We start from the raw sequence: 13,593 nt of genomic DNA, 5'->3' as shown, positions 1-13,593 counted from the left end.
GAACAGGTAATAATGTTAAGGGTTCTTCTTATATTATTAGCACCCTGTCTGCTGGGAATGAATCCTGTTTGATCCGGGTTAATCAGCGTTGTAATATGTTTTTGGATTCTTCGTGCTAAAATACTTGTCAATAATTTCTGGTCATTGCATATCAGGCTAATGGGTCTATATCCTTCGCAGAGTGTTGGGTCCTTTCCTTCTTTATGAATCACAGATATAATGGCCCGTGACCATGTCTCAGGGGGGTCATTTTTGGAGAGAGCGTATCTAAACACCCTGATTAGGATCGGCACCAAATCATTTATAAAGCATTTATAGAATTCTCCAGAAAAACCATCCTCCCCTGGCGAACTATTATTTTTCAATCTTTTTATTGCATCTCTTATTTCTATTTCTGAAATTGGTGTTACCATGCTTAGTGATACTTCTTCTGACAATTCAGGGAGGTTTAAATTAGCTAGGAAGGTGTTAGTATTGTCTGTTGTTGTTTGTAATTTGGGTTCTTTGTACAGATTTTGGTAAAATGATGCAAATGCATCTGCCACCTCCTTGGGATGAGATACTATTCTTGCCAATGTTGGATGAACAACCTTAGAGACAATTCGGTTGGCCTGAGCCTTGCGAAGTTGGAAAGCTAGGAGGCGGCTGGCTCTGTTGCCCATCTCATAGTATCTCTGTCTAGAGAATCGTAGAGCTCCCTCTGCTTTATATGATAAAAGCTTATCCAAAGATTTTCTGGCCTCCTTAAGTTCAGTGGCAGTATTAGATGATCTATTATTTTTGTGTTGTATTTCTAGGAGCTTTATCTTGTTTTCTAGGCTCAACTGTTCCTCCAGTCTCCTCCTCTTCAGTTGTGATGATATCTGTATGATTTTCCCTCTTATAACTGCTTTTGCTCCCTCCCATAAAATTGACGGGTTAACTTCTCCATTATCATTTATCTCAAAGTATTCTTTTAATTGTTGTCTCAAATCCTCTACTGTTTCTGTGTTGTTCAGTAGAGATACATTCAATCTCCAATATCTGAAAAAAGAGTACCTGCCCAGGTCTATTTTCAATATGATTGGGGCATGATCACTCAGAGTTATAGGTTCAATCTGACATTCTATTACTTTGTACATGTATTGTTGAGGAAGGCAGAAGAAATCAATCCTTGAATAACTGTTGTGTACATTAGAGAAAAAACTGAAATCTTTCCCTTTAGGGTTTTTAGTTCTCCATGGGTCTACAAGTCCCAGTTCAGAGATGAAATTATTCAGTGTATGTGTTTTTGGACTTTGGGGGCCTTTTTCTATTGGGTTCCTGTCTTTTTTCCCATCTTGAACTGCATTGAAGTCCCCTCCAATTACTAGCATACCTTTAGAATTTTCTGCAATGATGTTCGCAATTTCTTTGAAAAAACCTGGATCGTATTCGTTTGGAGCATATACATTCAAAATGGAAATCTCAGTTCCTCCAACACTTCCAACCACCATGACATATCTTCCTGATTTATCCTGCACCACCTTCTCTGCACTAAAGGCCAAAGTTTTACTAATTAAAATCGCCACCCCTCTTTTTTTCCCATTTGAGGCACTATACACTAAATTTACCCATTCCCTCTTTAATTTTATGTGTTCTTTCTCAGATAAGTGAGTTTCTTGTAGCAATGCAATTGAGCATTGCATTTTCTTTAACTGATAGAATATTTTTTTCCTTTTTATAGGATGGTTTAGTCCATGGACATTGTAACTCACTATGGTCAGTTTATCCATGTGGATAACAGTACCCCTTCATTCTGTCTTTAAAAGTTAACATATATTTCCCAGAGATATACCCGTATTCAAAAAAAATCTTATGTGACTGCATAGTTATAAAATACACATGTAATATCCACCATTGTGGAAAACAAGAACACACAATCAGAACAAGGAAGAAGCAGACTTCCAAAAACCCGACTGATCTAACAAACATAAAATCAGTCTCAACAAGGACGGAGAGTTGTGACAGGTCTCTCCGGGGGTGTGCACTCAGTGCGTCTAGGCTACACGCAAGTCCGATGTCTTTGCTATAGCCTGTGGTGCTCGTCGAAGTGGAGCGTAAAGAAACAAAAAAGAAAAGCTCCTCGGTTGAGGAGAACCTGTTTTTTTTTACATAATATTAATAAACTTTCTATGATAAAACTAGCCAGAAAATATTAATCTTACCAATAAACTGAATCCTCATTTCCCTCAAAGTCTACTCACAGCCCAGTGTTTTTACTTGTTCCTTCGTTATCGCCGTGAAGGAAGCTTTTCAGATCTGCATTGGACATCACGTTCGCTCTGTTTGATGTTGAAGTCTCAGTCCAGCTATTCCGTAAAAGTTCCGCCCTGAGCGTCTCACATTCTTCAAGGTGTACATGGATACCGATCGCATGAAGTGTTGGTGCCGCATCCGACAGTGTCATGAAGGTCTTAGCTCCCGTCTTCAGGTGAATTTTCAGCTTGGCAGGGAACGGCGATTGAGCTTTTATGTTCTTTTCTTTAAGTTGCTTTATCACCTCCCTAACTTGCTTGCGTTTCTTCTGGATGTCAGACGTGTAGTCTTGGTCAAAGAAGATCTTCTGCCCTTTATACATCACTCCTCCTCGGTGTTTCCATGCTTCTTGAATTACCAATTCCTTAGTTCTGAAGTCGAGGAATCTGACGATGATCGACCTCGGAGGGCTCCCTGGGTCTGTCGGTTTCATGGTCAGAGATCGGTGTGCTCTCACTATATTTAAATTCAGGTCTTCTGGTAATGTCAGTGATGTTCGGATGAGATTGCTTATGTAGCTCAGCATATCATTGTTTTCGTTATCTTCTGTTACTCCGTATACACGGAGATTGTTGCGTCTAGCTCTGGACTCTAGATCCACACATTTTGCCGTTAGGCTGGCATCTCGTTGTAGCAGATAGCGAAGGGCTCTTTCATGTCTTTGTGTCTTATCTTCGGCAGCCCCTAGCCTCTGCTCGTACTCTGTCACTCGTTGTTCAAGTTGTGTCGTCCTTTCAGCTACCTCACTGAGCGCAGTTTCTACTCTTGCTAACGAGTTTTTGGTGTCTGCAGAGGCTTCAGAATGTTCATTCCTGAATGTGCGCAACTCGGCTAGCACAGCCGCCATGTTCTCGTCCTTGCCTGAGTCACTTTGACTTTGTTGGTCTTTGTAGGGTTTTGGAGTTTTGTTGTTCTTCTTTTCGTTCTCTTTTCGAACACTAGTCATCACGGATAATTATTGTGAGTAGTTTAGATGGGAAACAAAAGTGTAATTAAATTTTGGCCAGTTTTTTAAAAGTTCTCCTCCAGGAGCTTCTGAATCAGGCTGTTGCCTCGGTCATGACGTCACAGGAAGTCATGACGTACCTCTTAAAGCAGACCTAATGAGTTTTGGTCAAAAACTACAGAAAAAAAGGCATGCAACATTTTTACAAACATCAACAACACGAAGCCTACAACATGTCTTTTGGCGATATAGTTGGCAAAAGCTTCTTTTTTTTTTTTTTTTTTTTAACATTATAGGACTAGCTGTATATCGTTGTTATATGTGAGCATTTTTGTTTATTTTGTTGAAAAATGAGTTGTGCACTTTTGATTGACAAATGCAGAGCCAAAACGACATATCAGTATCTATTTCTGAAGATGTTTTTAAAAGGGCTGCTGCCATCTTGTGGTCATCCCTCTCATACGCCCAAACCAGACATCCATCAATGTCTTCATTCATTTGTCCATTAATTCACTAATTCTGATATTGCCCATAGTGGGTGTACTAATGGTTACACAAATGACAAGTCCTCAGACAGTTAGTGTATGTAGCATAATTCACTCTACAATTTAATTAGTATGGAGTGGTCGAAACAATGTACAGGACATTTAAAATCATTCACAGTTAAAACAAAATAAAAACAGCAGCATAGAACAGCATAAAAACAGTAAAACAAATGTTTCAAATATAAAAAAAGACCAGCTTGAGACAATGAATAAACATGCAATGTGCCATAACGGTTATAAAACTGTAAAATTAAATTAAAATGGCAACCTGTAAACCTTTTCTGTTCAAAACCAGCTCTCCTTCTAAGTTGTATAGAGCATCAGATCAGACAGTAACTTTGCTGATAATGAATAGGAGCTTGCTCCTGTTTGGCCAACATCCTTTTAAAGCCAAGACCAGACTTTTGACCCTTGACAGTGAGCTGATTCCCAAGCGGATTTGAAACTCTCAGCCTACACTCGATACAAACAGTCAGGCCACTGTCTTGTTGTTGTGTACACATCAACATCATCAGCATGGCAAAGAAGGTTTGTCTAGAGATAACCACTCATAACCATTGAAAGGCAAGTGCTTACTACATGGATGCCCTCTATACAAGAGTGTATTTTTATATGGGACTTCAGGAGAGAAAGTGCAGGTGCTTAGAGAGAGAGAGAGAGAGAGAGACAGAGAGAGAGTGTGTGTGTATGAATAGGAGTACAAATGGTTGTGTGTGTGTGTGTGTGTGTGTGTGTGTGTGTGTGTGTGTGTGTGTGTGTGTGTGTGTGTGAGAGTGTGTGTGAGTGAGAACGGGTGTGACTGGAGGAGAGAGATAGAAGAGAAGGATATGAGTGTGTTAGTAAGAGTGAAGGAGAGAGTAGTGGGACGACGGTGAGGAAGTAAGAAGCCAACAGACAGATGATGAGCTGGCTGGTGTCACATAGCTACTGTACCACATGATATCTGTACAAAGTGCGTGTGTCCAGTAAGCTCCCAGAAGCACCTTGTGTGACATACAGAAGCTGACCACCTTTTCCATCTAGGACAGCAATTCCCAAGAGAGCCACTGTGTCTCTCTGTCTTTGGCAACTCACTGCGGGTCAGATCCTTTACGTTTCAGCTTTCCTTAGTTCAGTGACTAAAGCAAGGTTTCCTTTGGGTTTCTTACAGGTTCTCTTGAGGTTCTCAGAGTTCAGCACAGCTCATAGCTCAGTCCTTTTCTGAGGTGGGGCTAGTTCCATCACATGATGACGCCGCTGATCTGGTCGAGACCCAGTCTCAGGATCCCATTATGTATGATGTATATCCAGCACCATGGTCCAGATGACGCGTAATATCATGATCGTGATCATCGTTTGTTAGTGTGCATCAAAGAGCCGAAGTGATACATGATTGCAACAATGTCAGGGTAAAATACACCAATGAATGAAGTGTCTCAGTTCCAATAGCATCATGACACAGATGGATAATATGGGTGTCTACCCCTTGCTGTGGAAATGTGGATAAGATGTTCTATTTAAAGACAGACAGATCAAGTGAGTTTTGAGTTTTTTTTTCCTTCAGTTTCGTGAGTTGGGCTTGGAGGCGAGTTGGATAGGGGGCCATCTTGTCTGATGTCACCTACCCTGAGAGCGAGAGCTCATAATCACTAATGGACGAGTGCGTGCTGCAGACCTTACGCACGTTCTTGGCGTTGGTGATGCGCGCTATTATGTCCACAGGCTTCTCAAAGTAGAGCACCAGAGCCTGCTCGGTCAGCACGGAGGCCAGGAACTGCTCGAAGGTAATGGCCCAGTCCCTGTCAATGCTGGTACTGTGAGGCAGACCACCTTCGCCGTGGGGCCCACCTGGAACACGAGACCCAGCTCCGCCGTGAGGCCCAGCGCCACCATGAGGCCCGGCTCTGCCGTGGAGCCCGTTGCTGCGCACCAGGACGGCGTCGTCGGCGATGTCCTCGCAGTGAAGCTTCTCGTCTAGCTCGTGGGAACCGGCGCTCAGCACTGAGTAGGAGGACATGGACGTGTCGTCTTTGGTCTCGTCGTCGGAGATGAACATGGTCGAGGACGTGCCCGTCTCTTTGGGGGATGACTCGTCCAGCTTAACGTCATCCATGGGGGTGGTGCAGGGCAGAGGCTGCTGCTGTTCTCCACCGCTGGGCTTGGGCTGGTTCTCCTCCGTGCTGGAGCTCAGCGAGTCACCCTGGCCCCTGCGCTGCAGATGGCGGCTCGTCAGCTGTACTCCATTGCCGCTGGCCTTGCCTCGCATCGCCTCCTCTTCCTCGTCTTTGTCGTCGTCCTCGTCTTCTTCGTCCTCATCTTTGCTGGAGGGGCTGCAGAAGAGCTTGCCCACCTCGCCCATCTCCAGCAGCAGGCTGGTGACGGTGGCCGTGGCGTGGTACAGCTCCTGCTCGTTAGGGTCCTCACTGAACAGGCTGTACAAAGTCTTACACAGCTCAATGAACTGGCTCTGATAAAGGGGCGGGACAAGAGAGAGAGAGAGAGGAAGAGTCAGTATGTGACAGCAAGACAAAGACTGAGAAGGGAGAGAGACAATACACAGGGATAACCATAAACACCATCTTTCTCATTTGTTAAAGGACATTAGATAGTGGCATGTGGTCCTAATTGGTTCACTATCAAAAGCCTAATATAACTGTAATAAACAACATCATTTCTTCTTCTTGTGAAATCCTTTAAATCATGAGACTTTATGGACATGCTCTATAACAGGGCTGCCCAGGAGCAGTATTACAGCACTACAGCTGTACCTGGTTCAGTTTGGGCAGGTTCTTCATATTCTCTAGCTTCGTCTTGGCCTCCTGGTTCCACAGGCGCAGGTAGTTTCTGTAGTCTGGAGTGTGCATTTTCTTCACTGCATCACAAAGAGAGACAAAGAGGAATGTGAGAGAAATACAGAATGTATTCTGAAACATTAAAAGATATATATATATAAATCAAACCAATCCCTATCAGCAGTAGAAAATCAGTTTTCCAGTTTTATGAATGGTCTGAAGCCCCATCACTTCTCTCCAAATAAGATGATCCATTTCATAATCAAGGCCACCACGTTGACATTTTGCCTCTCTTTCTTATGTCTTTGTATGGGGCTTTGGGATAGTTACTTCGAGGAGAAAGAGAAACTGACAGGCAGAGATGGGGTAGGAGAAATATAAAATGTTGTACTCAGTACAGCCCTGAGGCAATGAAATAACTCTCCCAACAAGTAGCGTATCACCCAACTTCATCTGCCTCAGGGCAACTAAAACTCTCACTAAAGAGTCTGCCAATCTGCTACTTTATATCATATATATATATATATTTTTATTTATTTATTTATTTATTTTTTTGGGGTTCGCGCGTTCTGCGCCAGACTCACACTGGGGATGGTCTCCCTTGACAGCTCAGCTCTCTCCACACTTCCCCCGACATACCAAACAATATTCAAAAGGCAGACACTTGTCTTGTTTGTCATTTAGAAGATGCTCCAGTTCACATTAATACTCTTAATTTGTCCCAGAAGAGCAATGGGAAGTACAAGACCAGCTGAATTGCTGATGTTTTCCAGCGCAGGTCTCAGTGCATGCAGTGTTAAATAACCCTTATGAGTCAGCCAGTACACTCAGTTTGGTTCCTTACACCTTTCCATCTGTAATGTCCTATACATGTCCTGTTATGTTCTTCAAGTTTTAGCTAATCTAGGCTAGTTGGTGCAAAACATGTGGTGCAAAACATACACTTAAAGCAGTACATTTCTAGCTATTGAAAAGATTAGGGGCTTGTCTTTTTTCTTTTTTTAAGGGAGATCGGCATTGGTAGGTTGGGGAAGTATATCTACCTAGATTACATGCATGACAAAACAATTTTCTTTTCTTTTTTATCCTTAGATAGCCTATGTGTATTGTTCCTCAAGTGTGCTTTGGCAATACTGTTAAGGCCATGTCAATAAAGCATGTCTATTTGAACATACACTTTGAACAGAAAGAGAGAGAGAGAGAGAGAGAGAGTGACTTTCACTTGACAGGTAGCTATTGGTGTGAGTTATATCTAGCTTGGGTATAGAGTCAAGTCAGTAAATGTTTTTTGGCATCAACATAATTTGATACATTGTGTAATGGCCATGCTAAATGATTTACCTCGAGTTTTCTTCTTGCCGGCCAATAGTAGTAGGCTAACGTTACGGTTTGAGTGAATGGTGAGCGCGATACAGCGAAATGGATGATAAAAACTTCTGAATGTAAAGTTTACTTTTAAAAGTTGTGTTGTGCAAAAGAAGCGAGCTTCACTGTTGTCTGAAAATGTCAACAGGCTTGTCTGTTTGAGTAGCTGGCTGAAAGCAAAGAAGTAGTAGGCTTACCTTTTATTGGTTACCTAACTGTTACAGTTCATTGTTTCTGAAATAAGAGGCCTGACTGCTATGTTCCCAGAAAACTTGAAAAAAAGAAAATATTAAGCCATGGTTTAACTGCACTATAGGCTAAGTCCTTGTTTACCTGAAATGTGCACTTTATAATTTTATTTTGTACCGCCCTGTTTGGCAATGTTGTTTTTCAATAAAATAAAACATTTGCATAAAGCAAGCCAATCCACTTTTCCATGTTGATAAGAGCATTAAAATGAAAAAAAAAAATGATGGAAAAACATAAATGAAGGGACATTTAGAATAGATAAAAATGTGCGATACATTTTTAGTTAACTATGACATAAATGCGATTAATCGCGATTAAATCCTTTTTTTAAATCCTTTTAATCGTTTGACAGCACTAGTTATTTTTCTATTTTTGAGTATGTGTAGGTGTGCCTACCTTTGTCAGTTTTGAAGGTCACCCTCACAAAGCCGTCATCCTTTTCATTCTTGCATTTGGGGTCAAGGCCTGAAGGTGAAAGGGCAAAGGTCACACTGCAGAAAGTGCTTGATCAACATTGTGGCTGTGATCTGTGCATTTAACAACAGCATGTCAGCGTGGCGAAGGAAGCCCAGACGCACGGCAGATTAGACTGACGTGTGCCGCTGAACAAACACTTCCACCCTCTGGCCTGGCCCATTCCTCTGTTGCTATGGCAACCCACCATGTGATGTCTCTGGGGTGATGTCCTCGAAGAAGTACTGTGTGGCTTCGAACGCTGAATCAGGCTCTTCCTGCTCATGTGTCAACACAATCTCTGAAAGAGACAGAGAGAGAGAGAGGGAGAGAGAGAAGTTTACAGTCAGAATAACTTCACACACACACTGAAAAAAATAGACTATAAATATCATGATGTAGTTCAGATCACAATATATTTCCACTAAAAGGAGGCAGGTTGACTCAGTTACTTTTACAACAGTAACAATGACCTTTCAGGTAAGTCTAAACCATTCTATATCATGAGCCCATTTGTGTTTCTTCCACTGCCCTAAGAGGGCGCCTAAAGCATGTGTAAACATGTAAACGGATAGAAGCTTCTTCCTTTCTAACGGCTCTATAAAAGGCTGTGACGTCATCCGTCATAATGTTCTGCACACAGTGGGGCTGTTGGTGCTCTTACTTGGTGTGCATAGTACTTTGGCTCTTTGACACTGAATGCTAAACATTAGGTGCAAGAACTTCACATGGTTTTCCTGCGTGTCTGTGTGTGCAAGTTTGACTATGCAAATGGGTGAGACATTGCAACATACACTGACATTAGCACATCATTGGCATGTCTAAACGAATTGTCTTCACCTTTATCCTCCAGTGGCTTAATGGAGCCGAAGGGGTGACATGGGACTGATGGGTGTGAATAGGTTCACAGAGACACAGGGGTATGCATGAAGGCACAAACATATACACATAGAAACACGCACACGCACACGCACACGCACACGCACACCAACAGTATCAAATTGTATAAGCATCACTTGGGACAGAGCGTTCTGAATCCAATCCCTCTGTGCAGTCTAAAGAACAGAGAAGTGAAGCTGCTGACATCGGATATCTGGAGAAGTAGTGGGAGACGAGCCGCTGCTCTATTTAACCAACCAAGTGAGGAAGAGAGAGAGAGTGAGAGGATAGCCTGCCTCTTCCCTTTCTCATTTCTTTTCTGTGTTTGAGGCATGGCAAATAAATAAATAAATAAATAAATAAATAAATAAATAAATAAATAACTTTTATCCCTCCACAGTGACTTTTCTCAGTGAAAGAAAAGCACAGTCCCCTCCGCCCACCGTGTCTTTCTTGGTCTCTGATGTCAGAAGTGCTTCCAGTTAAATTTTACAAACACACATCCAGACCCAGACCCCCCGACCCCCCACACACACACACACACACACACACACACACCAACACCACTCACAGTCTTACCGGGCAGGACGTGCATCTTGTAGAGCAGCTTGAGTTTGTCAGTAAGGTCTCCATGGCAGAGCACACCTGCAAGCACAGGGCACACGCTCAGGTTAGTCTCAGGTGGCGTCTCATGTTTACAGCCCCGTAAGGCATCAGTCAACCCTCTTTTAGGGCCATGAAGCAGATTTAAATTCACACGCTGCATACATCCTGCTGGGGCACTTTGCTCTATCTGTCACTGCTTTATGGCCCTCCTCCACACATGCAAACAAACACACAAGCAGAGAGGCACCATTAACCAGCCAAATTGGAGTTGTGACACACAGTCATCTATCCTCACACAGAGGGACACTCATGTACCAATAAAACTAGCATTGAGCCCGCACACACACACACACACACACACACACACACACACACACACACACACACACACACACACACACACACACACACACACACACACACACACACACACACACACACACACACACACACACACACACACACACACACACACACACACACACACACACACACACACACACACACACACACACACACACACACACGTGTCTGTGCCAAAAAGTGAGTATTCATGTCACACAATTCTGGTCCCTGTTTGAGATCCTCCTAAATCAACTTTCAATCCATTATTTATTCATGGGGTGATGTACATCTATGCTGACTATTTTTTTCATGCAATTTTACATCCAGGGTGTGTGTGTGTGTGTGTGTGTGGAGCCTGTCAACTGAGGTCTGCTGGCCACTCACTCAGGCCGCTGATGAACTCGCGGAAATTGATGAGCGTGTCGGCGTTGTGGTCCAGGAAGCGGAAGAAGCGCAGGGCCAGCACCTCCGAGTGGGTGCCGCACGCCCAGGGGAAGAGCAGGGCGAAGAGGGCCTTGAACTGCTCCAGGTCGATGCGGTACTGCTCCAGGTAGGGCAGGCTGGGGTCGTGGCCCACCGTGGGGTTACTGGTGCCACCCCAGTAGCAGCTGGTCAGGTGTTCTGTCTGGAGGAGGAGGAGGAGGAGCAGGAAGAGAGGAGAGGATTGGGGAGACAGGAGGAGGAAAGAGGAAAGGTGGGATGGAAAGCAGAGAAAAGAAAAGAACGAATAGGAAGGAAGAGAAGAGGAGAAGAATGGGGGATGAAAGGAGATTGGTGGATAAAAGATGACAGGAGAGGGACAAAAGGATACAGAATAAACACAAAGAAGATGTAATGTCATACAGCAGAGAAAGAAGAGAAGGGGAGGAAAGGGGGAAAAAGGAGAGGAGGGAAACAAGACAGAAGGAAAGGAGGAGAGAGAGAATACAAGAGGACAATTTATTTCAGTTATTAAAGATGTCGACTTGAAGTACTGCTGCATCTCTTTATTAAGCTCATGACACCTGATATATGTGCCAGTGCATAGAAGCTTCCCGCGCGTCCTGAAATAGCACCACACACGGCCCGCCCAATCTAAATGAGACACGCGGAGCCCTGTGGTGCCAGTGTTCGAGCGAGGGGGGCGGCACAACTCATCTGAGTGAAAGAGAGCCAGCTCTCCTCCTCCATGGTCTGAGTGGGAGACGACCTCCAGCATCAGGCGCTAATGGACCAGCACGGAGTCACGGCATCGGGCGTCATCTCACCGCCTGCCTGAGCGTGAAATTAGCCTGATGTGGGCCAGGGGAGGGGAGGGGAGGGGAGGGGAGGGGCGCTACTCTCCCGCTCGTATCATAGCACAGCCATGCGTAGCCTAATGGCCAATTACAGCGTGGTTGCCCTGGAGACAGGGCGGAGAGAAACTTGCCGGCCTACTGACATTTGCTCGATGAAAGTCTAGTCTGTCTGCTTTGATATACGATGACTACATGCATAGAGACACAAGGCTGATCAACAAAATACATTTAAGGTCCCTAACTAGGGCAATACTGCATTGCAATATAGATATTAAGAGAAGACCAGAGGATAAGACTGAATGATTGAGTGTTTGTGTGTGCATGTGTGTGTGTGTGTCCGTGCACGTGTGCACGTGTGTATGTGTGTGTGTGTGTGTGTGTGTGTGTGTGTGTGTGTCCGTGCACGTGTGCACGTGTGTATGTGTGTGTGTGTGTGTGTGTGCGTGTGTGCGTGCATGTGTGTGTACAAATCTTAATGTCTGTATCTTATTTAATAAGAAAGCAGACAGTGGAAATGAGTCAGAGTGTGAATGACTGTCAAAGTGACTAGTGATGAAGTGAGCTGCGATTGAAACCTACCTTGAAGAGCACATAGAGCTCCTCCAGCTCATCGATGCTGAAGGCCGTCTCAGTCACAATGGTCCTCACCTGGGCAGGGGTGGGCAGACATGGATTACACGGAGAGACAGTGCACTTCTTCAAATCAAAGAATAGAAGACGACAGAATAAATAAATAGCCCTGAGGGTCGGGGCAGCTCGAAGGGCGGGGATCACCAAGGATCTCATGATCTAGCCTGGCCACATAGTCACAATTACGCAGGTGCATGATTCTTCACACATTGTGATTCGGTAAGACATCAAAATGTCTATCATAAGGGCTACCTTGAGTCATTGCTCAATTAAAGTACTCGATTAAAGTAATAGTAAGGACTATTATGTAGAACAGAGTGAAGAGCATAATGGAACTTTACCACGTTACGCTTGGTTGTGTCCTCGATGGTCTGAATGACCCGCAGCCTCTGTTTGAATCGCATCTGCTCGATCACGTCTGCTCGGATGGAGCCAAACTTCTGTACAGGACCAAAGACAAACTTTTTTTTACATACAGCACTTAATGTACTGACAGTAAATGATGCGCACGCGCGCTCGTGCACACACACACACACACACACACAAACACACCTCATAGGACCTGCGGACCAGTTTGAAGATGTCTACTTCTGGGTGAGGCTCTCCATCGTCCGTGAGGAGGGAGTGCAGATGAGGGATGGGTGGCAAAGTGCTGTCCTTATTGGTTACACTGTCCAGATACCTGAGACACACACATACACAATTATAAAGTATACATTCTACATCAACACACACACGTAAGATCTACAAAGTCTCATTTGTTGTATCATATTAGCTTTTACTGCATTCCTGTCTCATATCTCCATACACAGATTACTAAACTATTCCGACATTTTGATTCCAACTAGCAGCAGTATGGAACAGACCAGGACCCATCCCATACCATCTCACCACGCCAGGACCCATCCCAGAACCGTCACACAAGTTCCTCTAGGGACCCTTCCCATGAGCCCTTACCTGCCCAGCACCGTCATGGCCTCCCCATCATCCTTGCAGCCCAGTAGCTTGAGGATATTGGCGTCCAGTACGGAGAGCGCCAGCTGGAAGATGACCTTGATACCCTCGTAGAAGAAGCAGTCCACCACCACCACGGCGCTCTCGAAGGGCATGACGCTGAGGAAGAGCGTGAGGAACCAGGAGAGGGAGATGGTGGAGATCACGCCCAGGTCCTGCATGCAGTCGTACAGCTGGGGCACGTACTCCCGCGCCAGCTCCTCAAACACACCCTGGTCAACCAGAGCGCCTGTGGA

The 13,593-nt window shown here is 44.4% G+C and overlaps 1 protein-coding gene across 1 annotated transcript in view; it reads right to left on the bottom strand.

The window, feature by feature from the left end:
• Positions 1-4,553: 4,553 nt before the first annotated feature.
• Positions 4,554-13,593, bottom strand: part of tbc1d9 (TBC1 domain family, member 9 (with GRAM domain)) — a 31,856-nt gene continuing 22,816 nt past the window's right edge. Inside the window, exons 12-21 of the mRNA XM_031559613.1 lie at positions 13,301-13,586; positions 12,896-13,025; positions 12,685-12,783; positions 12,293-12,361; positions 10,821-11,061; positions 10,065-10,130; positions 8,815-8,907; positions 8,550-8,618; positions 6,516-6,619; positions 4,554-6,214 (exon numbers count right to left, since the gene is read on the bottom strand). Of these exons, the coding sequence (XP_031415473.1) occupies positions 5,369-6,214; positions 6,516-6,619; positions 8,550-8,618; positions 8,815-8,907; positions 10,065-10,130; positions 10,821-11,061; positions 12,293-12,361; positions 12,685-12,783; positions 12,896-13,025; positions 13,301-13,586 (2,003 nt within the window). The 3' untranslated portion in view covers positions 4,554-5,368. The remainder of the gene's footprint in view (positions 6,215-6,515; positions 6,620-8,549; positions 8,619-8,814; positions 8,908-10,064; positions 10,131-10,820; positions 11,062-12,292; positions 12,362-12,684; positions 12,784-12,895; positions 13,026-13,300; positions 13,587-13,593) is intronic.

This window comes from Clupea harengus, chromosome 22 (assembly GCF_900700415.2).
Source record: "Clupea harengus chromosome 22, Ch_v2.0.2, whole genome shotgun sequence".
Taxonomy (NCBI): domain Eukaryota; kingdom Metazoa; phylum Chordata; class Actinopteri; order Clupeiformes; family Clupeidae; genus Clupea; species Clupea harengus.
This window is presented reverse-complemented; position numbering and strand designations above follow the sequence as displayed.